At 36.8% G+C, this 20859-nt stretch overlaps 2 protein-coding genes and 3 long non-coding RNA genes across 5 annotated transcripts; 2 read left to right on the forward strand and 3 right to left on the reverse strand.

Annotated features, from left to right (window-relative positions):
* Positions 1 to 1652: 1652 nt before the first annotated feature.
* LOC113685905 (uncharacterized) lies at positions 1653 to 2307 on the reverse strand. The gene is made up of 2 exons (XM_027203483.2): positions 2182 to 2307; positions 1653 to 2035 (listed from the first exon to the last, which is right to left on the reverse strand). Exons 1-2 carry the CDS (start codon positions 2200 to 2202, stop codon positions 1718 to 1720), a joined length of 339 nt encoding a protein of 112 aa, XP_027059284.2. The 5' UTR covers positions 2203 to 2307; the 3' UTR covers positions 1653 to 1717.
* Positions 2308 to 2310: 3 nt separating this feature from the next.
* Positions 2311 to 8754, forward strand: LOC149047207 (uncharacterized; the record flags this gene model as incomplete). Its single annotated transcript, XM_089204230.1, has 2 exons — positions 2311 to 3119; positions 3218 to 8754. A coding segment is annotated over exon 2 (5448 nt), but the record flags the coding sequence as incomplete, so codon positions are not given.
* A 2465-nt stretch (positions 8755 to 11219) lies between these two features.
* On the reverse strand, positions 11220 to 12412 carry LOC149047208 (uncharacterized). The gene is made up of 2 exons (XR_016185438.1): positions 12271 to 12412; positions 11220 to 11783 (listed from the first exon to the last, which is right to left on the reverse strand). It is a non-coding gene; the product is annotated as an uncharacterized LOC149047208 (long non-coding RNA).
* Positions 12413 to 12941: 529 nt separating this feature from the next.
* LOC149047209 (uncharacterized) lies at positions 12942 to 13789 on the forward strand. The gene is made up of 2 exons (XR_016185440.1): positions 12942 to 13477; positions 13655 to 13789. It is a non-coding gene; the product is annotated as an uncharacterized LOC149047209 (long non-coding RNA).
* Positions 13790 to 14963: 1174 nt separating this feature from the next.
* On the reverse strand, positions 14964 to 18322 carry LOC149047210 (uncharacterized). Its single transcript, XR_016185439.1, has 2 exons — positions 18022 to 18322; positions 14964 to 17859 (listed from the first exon to the last, which is right to left on the reverse strand). It is a non-coding gene; the product is annotated as an uncharacterized LOC149047210 (long non-coding RNA).
* Positions 18323 to 20859: the final 2537 nt, after the last annotated feature.

The raw sequence follows: 20859 nt of genomic DNA on the forward strand, positions 1-20859 counted from the left end.
CGGTTAGTGCGCTTGACTCCGGATCCAGTGGTCTGGGTTGGAGCCCTGGTCGGGGTCATTGTGTTGTCTTCTTAGGGAAGACACTTTACTCTCACAGTGCTTCTCTTCACCCATGTGTACAAATGGGTACCAGAAACTGAGTTGATAACGTGTATTGGCCACCGTAAAGAGTTTAAAAGCTGACGTTTCGAGCGTTAGCCCTTCGTTAGAGCGATGGAAGGAATTGTGGGTTGAATATGAGTTTATATACAGATCAATTAGAGCTACGCTATTGGTGGGAATATGGTTGGGAATAAGTAAATATGTAAATAAGTAAAATAAGTAAAATATGGTTGGGATATAAATATGCATGGTGACGAGGAAACGAGAGTAAATCAGTTGAATGGAAAGCGCTCATTGCCACGGTAGGGATTAAGAGTGCCATTTGAAAGATAATTTTTTTTTAGGGAAAGTAAACAAACTACCATATGCTGCTTAGAATTATTAGGGAGATTTGAGTGTCTAGCGACTGGTTTGGATGCGTCTTTGTCATTTCTTTCTACTTCGCCAAGGTTTTCTCAAAATCGGTCACCCAATCGTCTCCCTGTTTCACCATTGTATGACTTTTCGCAATAAGTTTAAGTTATGCAGTAGATGACATTGACGGAGGTGAAAGTAAAGTGGTCAGTGATCTTAATGAATCTCTTGGGTCAAGACACTTTCCTACGTTATGAATGAGAGAAAAATTTTGGATCGTGAGCGAGCACATTTGAAATTAAAAAAGATCCATGTTGGTCATGAAAATCTTCCAGTTCTCGACTTGAGTTATCTTTGTCGTGGATGGTCGTCTTTCACTATTTGCCGCTTGTCTTCCCCCCAAAAACTCTAAGAATCCAACTCGAAAGTTTGGGATATCTGCTTCTAATCTTTGCTCTTTTTATTCGTCACTTTTCTTTAAGTCTGTTTCAAATTTTTCTTTAAGAGATATTTCGGCCATCAAGACAAACTTTGAATTCAGCGGGCCGTAAGGTGAAATACGCGGAAAAACGCGTGCAGTGTGCTAAGGATTTAGGAAGCATCTCGAAGGAGTCCCTAAGCATAACACACAACATTTTTAATTATTTTTTTCTAATTTATTCGCCACAGTTCAACAAATACAAACCATTAATCTACATCACACAGTAACAAGAAAAGAAAAAATAAAGTGGAGTGACAGGAGAGGGGAACAGAACTTTCGTTCCAATTGAGACCTAAGCCCTATAATACGATAAAAAAGACACAAGTCAATTTAAGTCATAAAATACTTACTTGGAGGACTATATGAGACGAGTTTAGAAAAATATAGGTTAGTTAATTTAGGTTTAAATTTAATTAATTTTAATTAATTAAGATTTAAATGTTAAGCGGCTAAACGTCATAGAGTTACGCTTTAGTTTAATTTGTCAGACAAAGACTTAATAGTTCTGAATATAACGTATGATCCGTATATTAAAAAAAAATTTACACACTACCTTAATAATACTTAGTATTGACTCTATTTCGTGAGGGAAATTTTTTCATGACAACCATCAAAACTACCCCACCCCTTGGAGACTTTCTTCTACACATGTTTGTACACTATGCCTCTCCATAATTGTTTCTCAGTTAACGTAAGACAAGTCAATCAAACAATGTTAGATTTCATTCATTATCTTTAATTTATTATTTCTGCTTGGTTCAGTCGAAAGTTACACGTGCTTCAATTCTTGAATGAAATATGACAAGTATCGCAATAACTTTTTTTGCAATCCTTTTCCCAAAAAGGAATACAGCCATCTGGACATGATTCTGTCAGTCTCTTATGAGCAAATTCCCTGCAATCGCATGAGACTACGTTGCTACGTTTCTGTACATCGGAACTCTTTGGGTGGAAGTAACCTGCCATGGCTGTTTGCTCCTCTTTGTCGTCCCATTTGAGATTTTCTACGATGGGAGTTAAATCCTCTTCCGTGAATACGTTTCGTGATGTGTTACAGTGCGACAAAGGCACAGCCATCAAGAAAATAACGAATACAACCTGGAGATAAATCAGAAAGAAAGCAATGAGACAAATCATACCCGAAAAAACGAAAAAGGAAAGGCTTAGGTTCATAAATCAGTCAATGCAGTGTTATGCTAAAGTAACGTTCACGAAGGAGACAAAGATAATTATGCTTGTTTTACCTTTTCAACGTTTCCGTGCATTTTTTTCAGACTTCTTGCTTGATACTGGTTTTAGTCTACCGTCAAATTGCTGGAGGACCCTTCCCTGAATCGAGGCGATGTGTGGAATAAGGAGCCGAATGGCCCTTTTTAACTCGTGAATTGCGCGCATGCGCAAGAGCGAGTTATAGGTACGATGTGGGGAATGGCATTCGCTCGCTCGATTGGTCGATTCCTGTAAACTTTTTTTCGATTTTAGGCTTTTGAGTGCATTTGATAGTTTTGGGCGAGTAACAAACAAACGAAATAGGGACCTTTGTTGCTAAGAATAGTGGTGGGGTGAAAAAGAAGCCAATGATAATCTTAAAAGAGTTTAAAACTGTACGTTTTTCATCCGTGAATTAAAGTTTGCCTAATCTCCGAATACACTTTTGTCTTTCGCGGCGTATATTTCATTTATGGTGTCAATGCTTCTATTTTTCAATGTATATGTGCAGGAAAATGATAATTGTCCGAAAAAGAAAACAAAGAAAACAAAGAAAGGAAGTTAAGCAAAACGAAAAAATAACTATCAAGCTAAGGATTTGATCCACCTACATCTTCAAGGAATAGATTGTGAGACGGTGGCATTACCGCTGGACTATCAACGGTATGGCCCGACAACAGAGGGATACTTTACGAATTAAAAAGTGTTGCATATAAAACGCTGACATTTCGGTTACTTCCACCGCGGGCTCTAAATAATCGAGTCGAGCTGCTCGCCGAGAATCCGATATTGAAGTGTCGATCGCGGCCAACTGCTCGTTAAGTGAGTTGGTGAAGGCTGTGTTTGCTATTCCTGGAGCTGTATCGATGTTGGAAAGTAATTCATAAAGTTTCAGCCCACGAATGGCTTAGTGAATGCTTCTGGACTGGAGTCGTTCATTGTTGTGAGGAAAAGCCTTCGTGCTATTGTTCAGGTAAGCACTTACAGTTTGTAGGTTAAACGATAAAAGGTTTTTCATGGATATCCTCGATCATGGTTTATTTTTTTCTAAAAAAAAATTGGAATTAATAGATCGCCCGTACTTCGGCTGTCCTCGGGAAGTGCTCGTAAAGTCACCTGACAGGTTGGGTAGAATGTTTGCGTTCGCCATTTTATAAATTATGGAGGGCTACTACGCAGTGGGCGCCTTCGTGAGTGAAGATGTTTGTAATCAGTCCCCGGTGTATCCAGGGACAGCAAAATCAGTAAAACCGTCGTCTAGCCAGGGTTACTCTGAAGGCGATGACAAGTACCAGGCGTGTTTTCATTACGTCGATGTCCCCGCTCGCTGGGGTTACGCCATAAATATGGAAAGCGAGAAAGCCAAATACAAACAAATTAAAGCAAAGTACAAGCAAATCAAAGCCAAGTACGAGCAAATAAAAGCCAAATATGAGCAGGTAAATGCCAAATTTGAACAAATCTCCAGATCTGCCAACCAGACATGTGAATGCAACACTTTAGTGGTAACTGACCAGCATGCCAAAGATAAAACCAAATTTAACGACCAGGAAACTCTGCTGAAAATGCCAACTGATAATTCAGTTGAATATCTTGATTCACTAAGTCATGAAATTATGAAAAGCAGAATGTCAAGGACCACGGTTGACGTTTGTACATGTACACGAAGGTTGCATTATAGAAGGAAACGTGAAAGAGAACCCTCCAGAATTCCATATAGGAGAGTCATCAAACTGTTCAGAAAAACCAAAGTTTTTCGAAATGCAGCTAAATCATACCTTAAAAAAAGCATTCCGAGTTCATCTAAACTAAAACTTTTGCTGTCTGAGCGTAATCGTAGTTATTTCAGTGAACGGTCAGTCAGATCTAAATTTGTATTACCCTCAAAAAAGTTCTCTCTCAGCCAAAATGTGTACCTATCTGTTGTGCGACTGAGAACATTAAAGCATAAAAAGTTGCCCTTATTTTGCATGCGTGTTAACGGCAGAACGTTAAAGAAATTAAAACACATTCCATTCGAAACTTACTGTGTATCTCACAGAGTCATCTCTCTGAGTGGCGATGTTGAAGAGAATCCAGGGCCATTAAATCAATGCAGTGCAACCAATACTTGTAATTTAGCAGCATATCGTTCCTCAATGGCTAATTCAGTTTCATTATTGGAAACTAGGTTGTCTGAATTAAATAGAACTGCAGTTGATGTTGGGGGAGGTGGTGACTGCTTTTTTCGAGCTGTTTCACATCAGCTTTATGGCAATCCTAATAACCATTCTCATATACGTAGCCTTGGGGTCCAGTATTTACTGCAGAACCCTGAACAATTCATAGAGAGTAACACTGATCATTCTTGGCAAGACTATTTGAGCATTATGTCATGTCAGGGAACATGGGCTGATGCAATTATAATTCAAGCAATGGCCAATTGTCTAAATCTGTCAATTCATATTGCCGAATCAATTGAAACTTTTGCTCCTGTTACTGTTGTTCAAGCAGTGAATGTGACAGGGGAATACACAGACATTTACATTGGACACATAAGTGAAACTCACTATGTTTCTACAGTAGAAAAGAGAAACTGTCGGGTTCCGAACAATAAAACGTGTGATCAAAGTATAGTTGAAAAAAAAAAAATTGATAAACATGAAAAGCGCAGAGCTGATCAAAGTTACATGAAAGAATACATGAGAAAGAGAAGAGCTAATGCAGATTTTAGAAAAAGAGAGAATCAACATTCTGTGCAAAGGTACAACAATACTGAAACAATTAGGGAGAAAAAGAACCAAACTGTCACAGAAAGGAAAATGACCAACCCAGAACGTGTAAGAGAAATTGACAAAAGGTCTAAAAGGAAACGGAAAGCAGAGAACCCAGATCACATAAAGGAAATTGCAAAAAAGTCATCAAGAAGACAAAAAGGTGAGAATTCAGAACAGGTCAGAGAAATTGACAGAAAGTCGTTCAGAAAACGTAAAGAAAAGAATCCAGAACATAGAAAAGAAGTTGATAAACAGAGTTTTAGGAAACGGAAAGCAAAAAATCCAGAACATAGAAAAGAAGTTGATACAGAGAGTTTTAGGAAACGGAAAGCAAAAGATCCAGAACATAGAAAAGAAGTTGATACAGAGAGTTTTAGGAAACGGAAAGCAAAAAATCCAGAACATAGAAAAGAAGTTGATAAACAGAGTTTTAGGAAACGGAAAGCAGATAACCCAGAACATAGAAAAGAAGTTGATAAACAGAGTTTTAGGAAACGGAAGGCAAAAAATCCAGAACATAGAAAAGAAGTTGATAAACAGAGTTTTAGGAAACGGAAAGCAGATAACCCAGAACATAGAAAAGAAGTTGATAAACAGAGTTTTAGGAAACGGAAGGCAAAAAATCCAGAACATAGAAAAAAAGTTGATAAACAGGGTTTTAGGAAACGGAAAGCAGATAACCCAGAACACAGAAAAGAAGTTGATAAACAGAGTTTTAGGAAACAGAAAGCAGATAACCCAGAACACAGTGAACAAGTAAACAGAAATGCTAAAGTCAGGAGAACTACTAAATTCAAACTATCAAATTATTCAAATATGGCTATACCAGCCAATGAAAATCAATTTGAAAATGCCCAAAAGTCATCACATGTATCAACTAATAATGATCAGTTGTTACAAACAGGGAAGAATGAAAGCAGTGTTATTTCTTTAATAAATTTGTTTCATGAAAAAATTAAATGTGGCCCAGAATACATATGTACCTGTTGCGACCAGTTGTGGTACAAGTCTTCAGTAGTGAAGTGTAATGCTAACAGGTACAAGGCATGTTCAGAAGATCTTGTTGAGTCTTGTGTTACTGGGGTAAGAAGTGTAGAAAATACTGAATGGATTTGCAGAAATTGTGACTCAAATCTCACGAAAGGCAAGCTTCCCAGCCTCTCTAAAGCCAATAAAATGAGTTTCCCTAAAAAACCTGACCTGTTAAATTTAACACCATTAGAAGAACGGCTTATATCACCTCGTATTCCATTTATGCAAATTCGTGAGCTACCAAGAGGTGGCCAGTTGTCAATTCATGGAAACATTGTCAATGTACCAAGTGATGTAAATTTAACTGTTCACTGTCTGCCAAGGCCCATCAATGAATCACAAACCATTCCAATAAAACTTAAAAGGCGTCTGATCTATAAGCATCATTACCAGTTTCAGAATGTTAGACCTAAGAAAGTATTAGATGCAGCAAAATATCTTGTAGACACAAGTGATTTATTCAAGAGAGAAGGTATAGAAGTACAAAATGCTTGGTTAGATAACATAAGTTTGCAGTCTAGTGCCCATGAAGACTGGAGTGAATTTGTTGAAAACTCTGACACTTCGAGTAATAATGAGTTACATACACAAACAGATAAAGTTGTTCTGGAGGATAAAAGACAAGATTATCAAAAGAGCATTTCCAATGCAGATGATGAAAATCCAGGCTGTGAGAAAGAAGATAGTGTTGACTGGTGTGAAGTTGATGAACGCCCATCAGGAGTTACAGATACACTATTACAGGAACCAGATGTAGTAGAAAATGTAGACAGAATAATTTCTTTTGCTCCAGGAGAAGGGAATAGACCATTAGGAATATTTATGGACAAAGATTCTGAGTATTTATCATTTCCCACAATATTCTGTGGAAAACGGAGACCTGCCAACAATGAAAGAAAGGTCCCTGTATCATACAGTACAATTTGCAAGTGGGAGCTAAGATGCCAGGATAGAAGAGTTGCAATGTCTGTACCAAACATTTTCTATAAGTTAAAAAAACTGCAAATCAAACAAATTCAAGATAGTGCTTGTATTTCTCTCCGAAAATGTAAGACAAAAGGGAAAAAGTACACTGCTGGTGAATTGAAGTCAGAGGATTATCTTAATAAGCTTATACATCTTGATGAAGGTTTCAGAGTTTTAAAAAATCTTAGAGGGTCACCTCCTTATTATGAAAAATGTAAAAAAGACTTGTTTGCTATGATTCGTCAACTAGGCAACCCAACATGGTTTTGCTCTTTTTCAGCTGCTGAAACAAGGTGGTCTCATCTTCTCAAAACTTTAGGTAGAATTGTTGAGAAAAAAGAGTACACTGATGATGAAACTAAACAAATGACTTGGGAACAAAAATCAGATCTTATTCAAAAAGATCCTGTCACTTGTGCAAGGAACTTTGACCACATGGTGCAGTTATTTATTTACGATGTTTTAAAGAGCAATGTAATGCCAATAGGAGAAATAGCTGATTATTTTTACAGAGTTGAATTTCAACAAAGAGGAAGCCCACATATTCATGGTTTATTTTGGGTAAAGGAAGCCCCACAATATGAAAAAAGTTCTGATGAGGAAATTGTGAACTTTGTGGACAAGTATATCACTTGCTATAAACCAGACAGTTCAAGTGAAATGGAAGATCTTGTAAACTTACAATTGCACAGGCATGCCAAAACATGTAAGAAGGCAGGGCATAACATATGCAGGTTTAATTTTCCATTGCCACCAATGCCAAAGACAATAATTTTAACACCTCTTGAGAATTCCTGCTATGATGAAAAAAACCAGAAAAATATAAAAGAAAATGCTGAAAAAATAAAAGAAGTCCTTGACAACATGAAATGTGGTGAAGCGATCACATTCGAAGATTTTCTTAACAACTTACAATTAACTGAAGAAAGTTACATCTTAGCTATAAGACACACCCTAAAGAGGGCAACATTATGTTTGAAAAGGGCACCATCTGAAATAAGGATAAACAATTATAACAGTGTTTTACTCAATGCCTGGCAAGCAAACATGGACATTCAATATGTACTAGATCCTTATGCATGTGCTACATACATACTTTCTTACATTACAAAAGGACAGAGAGGTATGAGCAGGCTTCTAGAGAAGGCATCTGAAGAAGCCCAATCAGGTAATAAAGATATTACAAATAGAGTGAGGCACATTGGAAACAAATTTCTAAATGCAGTTGAAATCAGTGCCCAAGAAGCTGTTTATCTTGTTTTACAAATGCCCATGAGAAGATCTTCCCGTGCTTTTCAGTTTATTAGTTCATCACCTCCAGATGACAGGACATTTTTGTTAAAGAAACTGGATAAGCTTAAGGAATTGCCAGACAGTTCACCTGACATAGAATCTGACAACATAATTAAGCGTTATCAAAGGAGACCAAAACAGCTAGAAAAGTTGTGTTTAGCTAACTTTGTTGCATGGTATAACTGTGTTAAAGATGAACATGCTAATCGGAGTGAAAATGGGTCATCAGTCACAGGTCTTGATGACTTCTTACCAGAAACAAGCTTTGATGACAATACTGATGATGACCCTATCAATATTAACGTCAATGAATGTCAATGTGAGCCACATGAATACAAACTTAAAGGAGGAATGAAACTAGTAAAACGAAAGAAGCCTAAAATCATACGATCTGTTAGGTACAATAAAGATAAGGATCCAGAAAATCATTTTCGAGAACAGCTTATGCTTTATACACCAAGGCGAAATGAAACCACTGACTTAATGAAAGAATGTCAAACTTACCAAGAACGATTTGAACAGGTTAAGGATAAAGTTCTCAGCAATAGGCTTCAGTATGAATACCATTCAGAAATTCTAGATAAAGCAATGGAAGATATGAATAATGCTGAATATGACAACTTTGACACTGTTGCTCCAAATGCAGAGCATATCAATAAGCAGGACTGTACTGTCAAAGAGAAGTGTAGTGAATTATTTGGTTGCTTTGATCCTGGAAAAAACAAGGAGCATAACCAGTATGATTTACTTGATGATATTGGAATCTTCCCTAGATGTGATGATGAGGAGGAACTTGTCGTAAAGCGGATGTCAGACAATAATTATTATGCACTTGTCCGCTCTTTGAATGAAAAACAGAGACAATTTTTTTATCATGTGTTACATTCTGTAAAAACTAGGGATGACCCTCTTAGATTGTTCTTAAGTGGAGGTGCTGGAGTTGGCAAAAGTACAGTCACCAATGCATTGTATGAAGCATTAATAAGATATCTAAATAGCATTGCAGGGGAAAATCCAGATGATGTTAAAGTTGTAAAAGTAGCTCCTACTGGTAAAGCAGCTTTTAACATTAAAGGCAATACATTACATTCTGCTTTTAAGATACCTGCCAATAGAGGTTTTGAGTATTGTACACTGGACAGCAACAGACTAAATACCATTAGAGCACGACTGAAGAAACTTAAGACAGTTTTTATTGATGAGATATCTATGGTAGGAAGTGGCATGTTTAACTTTTTGAATGCAAGACTGCAACAAATAATGGGAACAAAAGAGCTATTTGGTGGAATTAGTTTAATAACTGTTGGAGATCTTTTCCAGCTAAAACCAGTTTTTGATAAGTGGATCTTTGAAAATTCTGTGATAGGCTACAGTGCTTTAGCAAGTAACATTTGGACAGAGAATTTCACCCTCTTTGAACTGACGGAAATAATGAGACAAAAGGATGACAGAGAATTTGCTGAGCTACTCAATCACTTGAGAGAAGGTAAACATTCTGAAGATGATGTAGCCATTTTAGAACAGAGACTTCTGAAAGTCAGGCCTCATGAAGATAATTACCCCATGAACATGACACATTTATTTACTACAAATGCATCCGTAGATGCTCACAACAACGCCCTGTATACTATCTCTAAAACTGATAAAGCTCAGATAAAGGCTGTGGACATTGTAGTTGGGGATATTAATGATGATCTGAAACAACAAATGAAAAACAAAATCCCAGAGGATCCTACAAAGACAATGGGTTTGTATTCACTTGTGTCTGTGGCAACTATGGCAAAATATGACTTGACAACTAATATTGATGTGACTGATGGACTCACTAATGGTGCAGAGTGTATGATAGAGAACATAGACTACAGAGTAGAAAATTCCACCAGGCCAAGTATTATTTGGGTATCATTTCCACATCCTGAAATAGGCAAAAAGCTGCGTAGAGAATATGCACATTTATACAAGAGAAGCATAAATAAAAACTGGACACCAGTTTTAGAAGTAACAAGACAATTCCGGATTAATAAAAAAAGTCAAGTGCAAATTCTTCGACGGCAATTTCCACCTAGACCTACTGCTGCTAAGACTATTCATCGCTGTCAAGGTGACTCATTAGATGAAGCAGTTGTTGACTTTCCAGCATCCACAAGGGAGCATATGCATTATGTTGGTTTAAGCCGAGTAAGAAACAGTTCTGCACTACATGTTCTCAATTTGAATGAAAACAAAATCAAGGTTAGTGAGAAAGTTAAAGATGAAATGAGGAGACTTAGAACAGAAGCAAGTCTTCTGCCATTAGCAGTATTACAGAATGCAGATTCACCCAAAACAAAAACAATCTTATTTCAAAATGTCAGATCTCTCCACCTCCACATAGATGATGTCCGAAGTGATTACAATATTCAAAAGGCTGATATCAACATTTTTGTTGAAACAAAACTTTGCTTGTTAGATAGAGATGATGTGTATCAGCTCAGGGGATTTACACTTTACAGAATTATGACTTCAATCACTCCAGTATCAGAACTTGTTACGGAACAGCTGTGTACATTAAGAATGATTTGAACTGCACTCACTTACCATACAGATTCAACATTAATAATGTTGAAATTACCATTATGGTTCTAACCCTTGCGAAATGGCTTTTGGAATTCCTAGGAATTCCTAGGATTTTCCTAGGAATTCCTAGGAATAAAGGTGTGAATTTTCACGGTAAATTCGGACTGGGAATTCCTAGGAATTCCCAACCATAACAACTCTGGTTCTAAAAACCTAGAAATTCCTAGAAATTCCCAGAAATTCCCAGAAATTCCCAGAAATTCCAAGTTTATAGCCAACAGGACTTGGAATTCCTAGGAATTCCTAGGAATTCCTAGGAATTCCTAGGAATTCCTAGGAATTCCTAGGAATTCCAACTCAGAGAACCAATGACTTTCCCTGAAAAGCTGTAAATCTAAAAAATTTCTAGGAATTTCTGGGAATTTCTGGGAATTTTTGGGAATTTTTGGGAATGTTTAAGAATTACTGGGAATTTTAAGCAAAAATTTGAGGCTAATGATATAAAATAAATACTTTAAATTAAAAAAAACCCAGCTAAAATTCAAGTATTCAATGAAATTTATTTAGAAGCTTAATTAAGGCTTACATGTAAAATATTTTTGATTAAATAACATCAATGTGTGGTAATATTAGGATGGGATTTGATTTATTTTTCTTTTCTTGAAAACTTCATACGGATTAATCCTCAATTACAGCTATTCATATAAAATAGTTCTAATCAATCATTAAATTTGGTTTGACACAAATTGTGAATAAAATCTGTTGATTCTTTTCCATAAAATACAATATCTTAAGTTATATTTGAAAACCAAGCACTCTTGGGAGTGAAGGGGCTAATTACAGACAAATAAAATTGATTTTTTGAAAATGTTGCTGTAACTGTAACAATAAATTAGAATGAAGTTATCCTAAACTGCAAACTTAGCTGCTGTTTGTACTGTTTGTATTTTTTTTCCTGGGCTCACAATGAGTTGGCCTTGAATGAGGTTATCAACAAGAACCTTGACCATTTTTGTATCTGGATTCCTTGACATCTGAATTTGAAAAAAAATAATATATTAAAATATGTATATTTAAAGCTCAGACCAGGCTTTTAAGATGGCTATGAGGAAAAGGGCATTCATTGGATTCTCAAATTGAGAAATCTCTGTTATATTGAGTGACTTTTATATTGGAGTTAGTACATCTCTCTCATGGATTTCACTAAAAAAGGGCTGAATACATTATTTTGTTTTTACCAAGGAGGGCTTCTTTATGTACTAAGGTTTGCTTAATAACAGTTCCTATTATGAATCTTGAATGTTCCCAAACGTGACTAGAGGAATCTTGAAACCTTACTGATAGGTTTATTTCATTGTAAAGCATAAGCTTAAGAAACTGCGGCATGCAAGTGACCGATTCGATTCTCAGAATTATTCTAGTTTCAGTTGCGCCGAGCGTTACGTAAGCTTAATTCAACCCGCTACATCTATTCTTTTATAAGATTTTGATCACGTAACGAATATCGCAATTTTTACTCACCACAAACTTTCAAAATCGTAGCTTTACAGATGGCCACTCGACCCTTGTTTGTACCAGTCAATATTTCAACTGTTGTCCCTTCTTTTAACTCCACGGCGCCAACGACTTTCTTTTCTTTTACAACACTCACGTTATTCTCGTTTTCCCATTGAACCACAATAAAAGCTATCTCTAGAAATGTTATATTAAGCAAAACAGTTGAGAAAAGCGATCAACCGATCCAAAGTACATTCAAAGATGAGCGCCAAATGGAGTCTTCTTTGTTTCCGATCACGGGCATGATCACGTGGATCTTTTAGGACTTGTAATTGGCTAGCAAAGTGAATCCGCTGGCTTGCCGATTGCAGTGTTAAGAGAAGCGCCTAACTTTATTCTGACTTCTCCGACCGGTTCTCTGCTTCTAGAAGATGGATAGCTTGGTGATACAAATAAAGATGTGAGCTCACTCTATGTAGAAATAATCGAAAAGAATCGATCGTATTACAAATGCACGATTTGTGGCCGAAAGTTGTCGAGGAAACAAAGACTCGAAACTCACTTGAGTTGTGTTAATGGCCAAGGTGAGAAATAACACAAGCCAATCACAGTTTTGAATGCGACTACAAATCGTCTTTTACCCTCATACTTATAAAAGAAGGATACCACATTCGGAAGTATAAGAGATACATAGATGATCCCAGTGTACCATTACCTAAATCTACAAAGCTTGACCGTAGCAAGCGTTCAGCAACACGTTCCAACACCGCCATCTCGATTCCTCAGTCGTTTCCAATGAACTTAAAGCAGTATTGACAACAGAGTAGAGTGCGTCTTACAAAGGAGAAACATTTGTACAAGAGACAGGAGTAGCTATATGCAATTACAGAGGTGCGTTGGAACTCTGGTCCACAAATAGTTATGCACTGCCCGAAGTATAAAACAATCTTGTTGATAGCTGACAGACAGAGAAGAACAACAAGTAAACTTAAGAGCTGTTATTATTGAAGTGTGACTATCACTTTTCATTTTTATATAAAGAAGGACTTGTAATTTGTACCAAAAATAAAAAGATGTAATATTTTTTTGGGAGATCCAGTGATTTGGACATTTAAGAAATTAAGTTATGAAAGGAAACTTGGTTGGTACTTCTCACTACTAACAAGTCTTGTTGACAAATATTTTCAGATCAGAGTTTCAAATAAAGTAAATTGAAGACGTCATATAAAAGGTGTTTTTCCTCTAAGGGAACATTGACTACCTTTGTCTTGTCTGCATGCCAAATGTTTGCAAAGTGTGTGGATGATCCACAAGTATTGGAACATATACAAAACATTTTTGTAAGAGTTCCAATACTTGTGGATCATCCACACACTTTGCAAACATTTGGCATGCAGACAGGACAGAGGTAGTCAATGTTCCCCTTTTCTTACAAAAATGTTTTGTAAGAATAAAAACAGCAAAACAAATTACAGCAATTAGTCATGAAAAGAGAGCAAAAAACTGAAAAAAAAAGCAGCAACAACAATCATGAAAAAAGAAAGATTAATTAGGTGTTGAATTTGTTTGTCTAAGGCATGAAATTTCTACTAAAAGTATTGTCAACAAAAAGTCTCTGACAGCGTTTGAGGCAACTGAGCTTGACTGTTCCAAGGTTTTCTAACAAAGGCAACCAGTAATGTAGGTTAGGGAAGTAAGATAACAATGTAATTATTGTTAATTATTGTGGAAGTTGGCAATTTCCATTTAACATAACTGACAGCTGGTTCATGAGAAAATCCATATTAATGTCAAGGTTTACTAAAACTTAGTTTGAGTAATAAATTTCATGATCTTTAAGTTATAAACATGTACATGTATGTATATCTCTTGGTAAGTTTTGTATAGCATACCTTTTATTGAGCCAAAGTTTTAAGCCTCTGAAATTACTCTTTTTCTTAAAACCTTCACATTCAAGGTATTGAGAATTTCTTAGAATTTATGTGGACCTCAGGGTATTAAAATTGCCTCAAATTCAATTCCCAGAAATTCCCAAGAGCTCCACACTTCTTAAATTATAGGTAGTTTGTAAAGCTGAGAATTCCTAGGAATTCCTAGGGATTCCAAGTCCTCACAAAACTGGAGTCTTCCTTTCCCAGAAATTCCCAGTAATTCCAAGCTTTTTAAATCAGAGTTAATTTGCATAGTTGGGAATTTTTGAGAATTCCTAGGAATTCCTAGGAATTCCTAGGAATTTTTAGGAATTCCTAGGAATTCCCAGAAATTCCCAGAAAATTGGGAATTCGGTTTGCAAGGGTCATTTGCATAATTGGGAATTTTTGAGAATTCCTAGGAATTCCTAGGAATTCCTAGGAATTCCCAGAAAACTGGGAATTCAGTTCGCAAGGGAAGCCAACCAATTCCAAATTTTCATGTTATTGGTATCTACCGCTCCAAAGCTAAGGTACCAATTTCACATTTTCTTGATGCTCTTACTCATCTGCATAACTCAGTGTTAACAGTCCCCACAATTCCCACTATACTGATGGGAGATTTCAATGTTAATCTAATGGAGGGGTCTGCAGAACAAAAGGCTCTCAAAAAATATCTGATAACAGACAGAGGATACACACAGTTGATTGAGCAGTACACTACTGACTACCGTACACAAATAGATCACATTTATACAAATGTATCACAGCTTATTCAATCTGCAGGTACCTTAGAGTCATACTACAGTGATCATAAGCCTATCTTTATTTCCTTACTAACTGTTCACAAGTGACTTAAAAGAGAAACATTATTGAAAGTATGTCCTGAAAAATACATTTGACCTATTTTTTTTTTAGAGTTTGTTGTTCACAATGATCAATCTTAGTCATAGCCACCATTGTTTGTTTTTGGTTTTTCATCACATCTTTGATTTTTTCTACCTGTATGAGAACAATTAAATATTCTCTTTATTAAATAAGATTTTCTTCAATTTTAAACCAAATTTTTATATCAGAAAATGACTTTAAATCTCATTATACATGGGCTGCTGTATGCACAGTGTCCAATTTTCTAGCTACAAGATACAAAGAAACATTGCTTAGTTTATATAAGAAAAACACACTTGGTACGAGTCTGACATCCCCCTCCAAGACAGAGTGATCAACCTGATACAGAGGTGGGTAACTTCTTTGATTATAATGTTTGATAAGAGGGTGGGGTGTGGGTGGGCCAACAGCTTTACTAAAACAATTGTTGTTAACACTAGTTATATCTTCTTGTAAAATTGCAGATCATTCTGAGCTTATATCATATACATTGGCAACTGGACTATGGAAACTACTAATACACTATAAGAATTGGAATGATATACAGACATGTAGTTACTTGCACGTGGTAATTGACAGAGATGTACAGCACTGCAGCTGACTACATTCATTCTGGATTTAGCACCAGTTACTGTATCTGAAGCTACAAATAAATGAACAGTGTGAAAAATGCAAGCACAGCATCACTGGAGTTCATGCAGTTAATAACACAAATTATAAAGAAAGAAGTACATGTATTATATTTGTTGGAACTTTTTCTGTCTACTTCACTAAAAACAACGATGTGGTCTTGAGAACTTAACATCGAGTAATGTATTCAGCAGCTTCCATCCATTCATTGGTTATATTCATACTAGCACCATGAACTTCTATCATGACTATTTCAACTAGTAACAATAACGTTTTGTACAATAGTTGAATTGTAAACTGCACACTTTCAACTATTTGGACCCTGTGATTTCCTTCCTCAGAATTATTTGTTAAATAAACTGGCTTGTTAAGGCTTTGTATGAAGCACTGATACTGGTAAGTGCCAGTTTTATCTTATCGTAGTCATAATTACCACAACAAACCAGTTGATGTAAAACCACCATAAATGCAATCAATTTACTGCCAGACTGCTGGATAATCAAAGATTTGAGGAGAACATTTGATACTTTCAGTTAGCTTGAGTTCACCTGATTTCATAGTTTGACCCTCCTTCATAGTAAATATAGTAATTCCTTGTAAACTAATTTAATGCATAATGGCTTGAGTTGCCATTGGTAAATAACCAGTTTTACTGGCAGACATATTTTCAAAAAACCAAGTAGAAGTATACATCTCATATTTATCTGCACCATTTCCTTGATTACACTCAAATCTGGGTGAGTCACTTGCAGCTGATTATAATCTATACTGTGTAATTTTACAATCAACCCTCCTTCACAGTGCAAATCTCACAAGCTCCTAAAGGTGCATTAATCTTTTAGGAAATATTTGGATGTCCTTTAGAACATTTTGAAATTTTCACTAAGGAGCCACAAGTCCTTGGCTGATCGGAAGTTCCTGAATAATAAATTATCAAAAACATTCACTACTCTTAACTCACTTTCTCATTGCTTTTCCACACCCTGTTGGAGGGGACTCTCTCGTGAAAAGATCGGGGATGTTTTTTCACTTATCAAGGGTGCAAATCTCACTTAGGGTGCCTCTAATTTTAGTCATCAGTACCTTTTGGGGTTGCACACAAAAAATTAAAATATAAGGAGAAATGCTGTCATTGTAACCCATGTTTAAGTGATATTTCTTTTGAGTCAAATAAAGTTTAAGCTACAGCCAGATTGGTCTCATTTAAGAGTTGAATTCAAATATCCAACCTTTTTACTTTGGAGTACCCCACCCAGGTTATGTGCTCTACAAGCAAGGGTGTAGCTAGAGGGTTCTGCGGTGCCCATGACCCCCCCCCCCCTTAAAAAGTCTTTTTTGGGCAAACAACCTACAAGAGGTGTGGAGGTCGACATCACCATCTGGTGACATAGAGTGACCTGACTCCACCTCTGAAAAGTTACTTACTTCACCTCTGCCACAGTCACGTTACACACCAAAGTAATCAGCCAAAATATTTTTCAACCTCCGAATGCATTCTGATGACAAACCCTAGGATTTCAAGTTTCCTTAAAATAGGCCTCTTTGGGTTAATATTACCCCATGCCGTTAAGCATCAAGTGCTTAAATTTGCTCCACTGTTTTCAGACCTGAACCGCCCGTGCCGCGTGGGAGACTTGCACGAGCGAACCTTTCCCCCCTATCTCCGCTACTAAGCAGAATGTTGCCTCCAAACTTCCTCTTTTGTTAGAGGATCTATAAACCAATCAGAATCCGTGTTTTGCGCAGTTATTTTGATAACTTTAGGGGGTAGTACAAAGGCGTCATTTTATGTGTTCACAAGAAATGATCAAATTTGAAAAAATGGCGTACGCGCGGCTGACTTTCAATATTTTCAAAATGGATTTTCCGTTTCTTTCCGACCATTTTAGACCTCCTGGAACACAAATGGAAAGAAAAAATACTATAGAATAATCTGCTCGAAAAATAATGGACATCAAGGTCTTATAAGCGACAAAATATGCTTTCGAGTCGACAATACTGCAATTCTCAAAGGTGATGCGAATTAGGGCCGCAAAGTGAAAACCAAACTATCGGACTTCAAACGAGGCCGAGGCCTAGCGACATCATGAAGATTCCACGGCACGGTAAATATCATGATTGAGTAATGGGAAGTTACTGTTCATTCTCTGCATGAGATCCACGAAACAGCTGTAGGTTATCGCCTCTGAGAAAAGAAGAGAAACACCTTTACAGTCGCGGAAACGACAAAAGATAACTCACCAATAAACAAGGATGACATGAGAAGTGTTTACAGCTGTAGGTTATCGCCTCTGAGAAAAGAAGAGAAACACCTTTACAGTCGCGGAAACGACAAAAGATAACTCACCAATAAACAAGGATGACATGAGAAGTGTTTGCAGATGTCCAAAAATTATTGTTTAATGGAAGATTTTGTGTCAAAACGTAGAACTTTCAGTATTTTCAACATAACGCTGCGCAATATTCTTGCCGTGAAGTCAAGTAAACATGGATCTACGCATGATGAATTCTACTTCGTGGGTTTCGCACACGTAAGAAATTCGTACGTTCTAACAGAAAATCAAGAACTGTTTTGAATAAAGCTTTCTTCCCGAAACGTTCCCTGGTCACTTCCGTCTTTCTTCTCGTTTATAAATTCCATGTAATACGAGATCTCCCCACACACTGATAAATTTGCATATTCACTTTGAAATCCAATCTACATACTTGTTTGCACACGTGCGCAAAAGTTCATTGATTTTTATCTTTTATCTTGATTTTAGAGTAAAAACTTAGTGTGCATCTATCGCTTTTTTCGTTGAAAGCAAGTTATTTAAATGGTCTTCTTTCACCTGAGCTTGTTTTTGGGAAAATATGATTTATAAAACTTTACTGCGCATTGTGTTTACTTTTCCGGTTTCTCTAAAATTTTAACTTTTGGATAGGCACATGTTACACGCACGTGTCAATGTGTTAAGGAAAGATGATTTATTATCACAGATTTCCTAACAAATTCAGTACAAAAAGTAAAGTGACACCAGAAAAACTCAGAGACTTCACAATGAACTGTTGTTTTTATTGTAACTTCATTTACAATTTCATACACCAAGACTCCTTATTCGTAAAGGAGGAATTGTAAAATCTGACTGGCCTCTAAATTAACAAAACCATAACAGGGAAATCCAAGGATAATGTAACAGTCGGAAAGATTCAGACTAGAAACTGACACTGAAATCAATCAATATGACCAGCTCTTTTAAATACTTTAACTTTTTAAACTTCGCTTGCCGTTGTTTCTTGTCATTTCTGCAGCCGATTTTAAGTTATTGACTGTACCATAAAAACCTAAAACCTAAAACGCTCAGATGATCTCGTTTAAACACTGTACAACAAAAATTAACAAGAAATGAGTATTAAGCCTTATCTTAAAGAGGAAAGTAGTAATACTCTAATCACTGAATTTACATCTGTTGATTTCGCTTCACTTCCTAATCTCCATGCAAACTCAAACACTGCACTTGAATCTCCCGTAAGCTAATATAGATTACAACAGCAGAAAAATCCATATAAAAAATTTAAACGATCAATCCTTCACAACATGAGACTTCTTGGAAGTATCAAAACAAATGGAACTGACAAATCTAAGACTGCGTGACACCACATGTTTATTTTCAAACTTCGAGTCCTCAATAAAAAAAACAATTTTACTCTCTTTTACTGCGCTTTAGTACATATTGGAGCGGCTTAAACCTACATTTGACCATACCACTAAAGCACTGACAGAAATTTGGCATAAATTAATTTCTCTTTCACCGTTTCATTTCGTGAGAGAGATCAAAACGGATATTTGCATTGCAAGGAAATTGTTATCATTCAATGAACGATGATTCCCAGAGCCAGAAACTTAGCTTAGCAAAAAATAATATCTCTCAAAGACTGGTGCCAAGTATCAAGCGGCAAAACATAAAACAAACGCTTGCACGACCCGCCAAAATAATACAAAGCCACCCAAAAGTAAACATCCAGCGTCGCGCGGTCTCGTGCGCTTTTTATCAGTTGACTCAACGAAAATTAATTTAACGTTGCGCGAAATCCTTTAAGATCTGCCCTTGTCACTCTCCAACATGTAAAAATGAGCCTTAATTTATTCAGGAATGCTGACAAACTCTTTCAAAGGAAAAGACTCCAATAACTTCAAGGCCTTAACACCATTTGAAGCTAAGGCTAACAATTTGAAAAATATTAAACATTTGAGCTTCTGGCTGAAGTGATGTATAGTTCAAAACGACTGCAGTACCGTGACAACAACCAAAATAAAAATAAGCTTACATTTGCCTCACGTCCTTTGAAATGTAAACGGCACGGAACAACAACAACACAGTTTGTTTATCCTAGGACTTACTTTCCAGCGACTGCATTTAGGACAATACATGTGTCATTGTTATACGTAATCGTAACGTTTTCCATTAACAGCAACATCTCTTCCACTTCACCATCAGTAAGATTCTTGCAGTCAGGGACCAGTTTTTCCAAAACATCGTTTAACACGGTAACGTGAACAGGACTGCCATCAGTAACCTCCATAACCACCGAAGCATAGCGACGAACGGGGCAGTCCACAGTTCTCATGGAATAGCCGCATCTGTCACATCGCACAACAGGGGTTCCCATTGCTTGAAGAATCTTTCTGGAACATTTTCTACATTGAAGATACGACTCTACTTTCTCAACACACTGAAAACTTCGGATCGTCAAGGTGCTTGAAGCAAATCCTCCTCGTATTTCTTCGTCCGTTGCCAGCGGGATTGCTGACAAACATTCATTCATCTCTTCCGCTCTGATAGTACTGCTCACCACTGTAGAGACTTTCTTCTTGCCCAACCACCGTCGAACTTGTACAGGAAATATAGTGTACACACGGCCAACTTCCACAGCGGAGATATGACCCTCCCATAAATCCAGCTCAATTTTACCCGTTTCGTCCGCAAACAAGGCGTTGGCAACTTTCAGCCCCCTGGATTTTGTCACTGTTGGCTCAGCTACACCAACTATTTTCCCGCGGATGGACATCAGGTCTCCCTCGTTGGAGTTGTCAATGATTTCTCTTACCGCCATTCTCTGCTCCTCATCATTGCTCCCTACTTCCTCGAATTGAAACGAGTACTCTGTTGGTTGCGGTGAAGAAATTTTGGTCATATCATTGACG

This window comes from Pocillopora damicornis, chromosome 4, assembly GCF_964200805.1.
Source record: "Pocillopora damicornis chromosome 4, jaPocDami1.2, whole genome shotgun sequence".
Lineage (NCBI taxonomy): Eukaryota > Metazoa > Cnidaria > Anthozoa > Scleractinia > Pocilloporidae > Pocillopora > Pocillopora damicornis.

Excerpts from the sequence above, each read along its gene's own strand:
- LOC113685905 (XM_027203483.2), bottom strand. The coding sequence starts at position 2,202 with ATGCACGGAAACGTTGAAAAG. Across the intron at positions 2,036-2,181 it reads TGCACGGAAACGTTGAAAAG|GTTGTATTCGTTATTTTCTT; the intron begins GTAAAACAAGCA and ends ATTTATCTCCAG.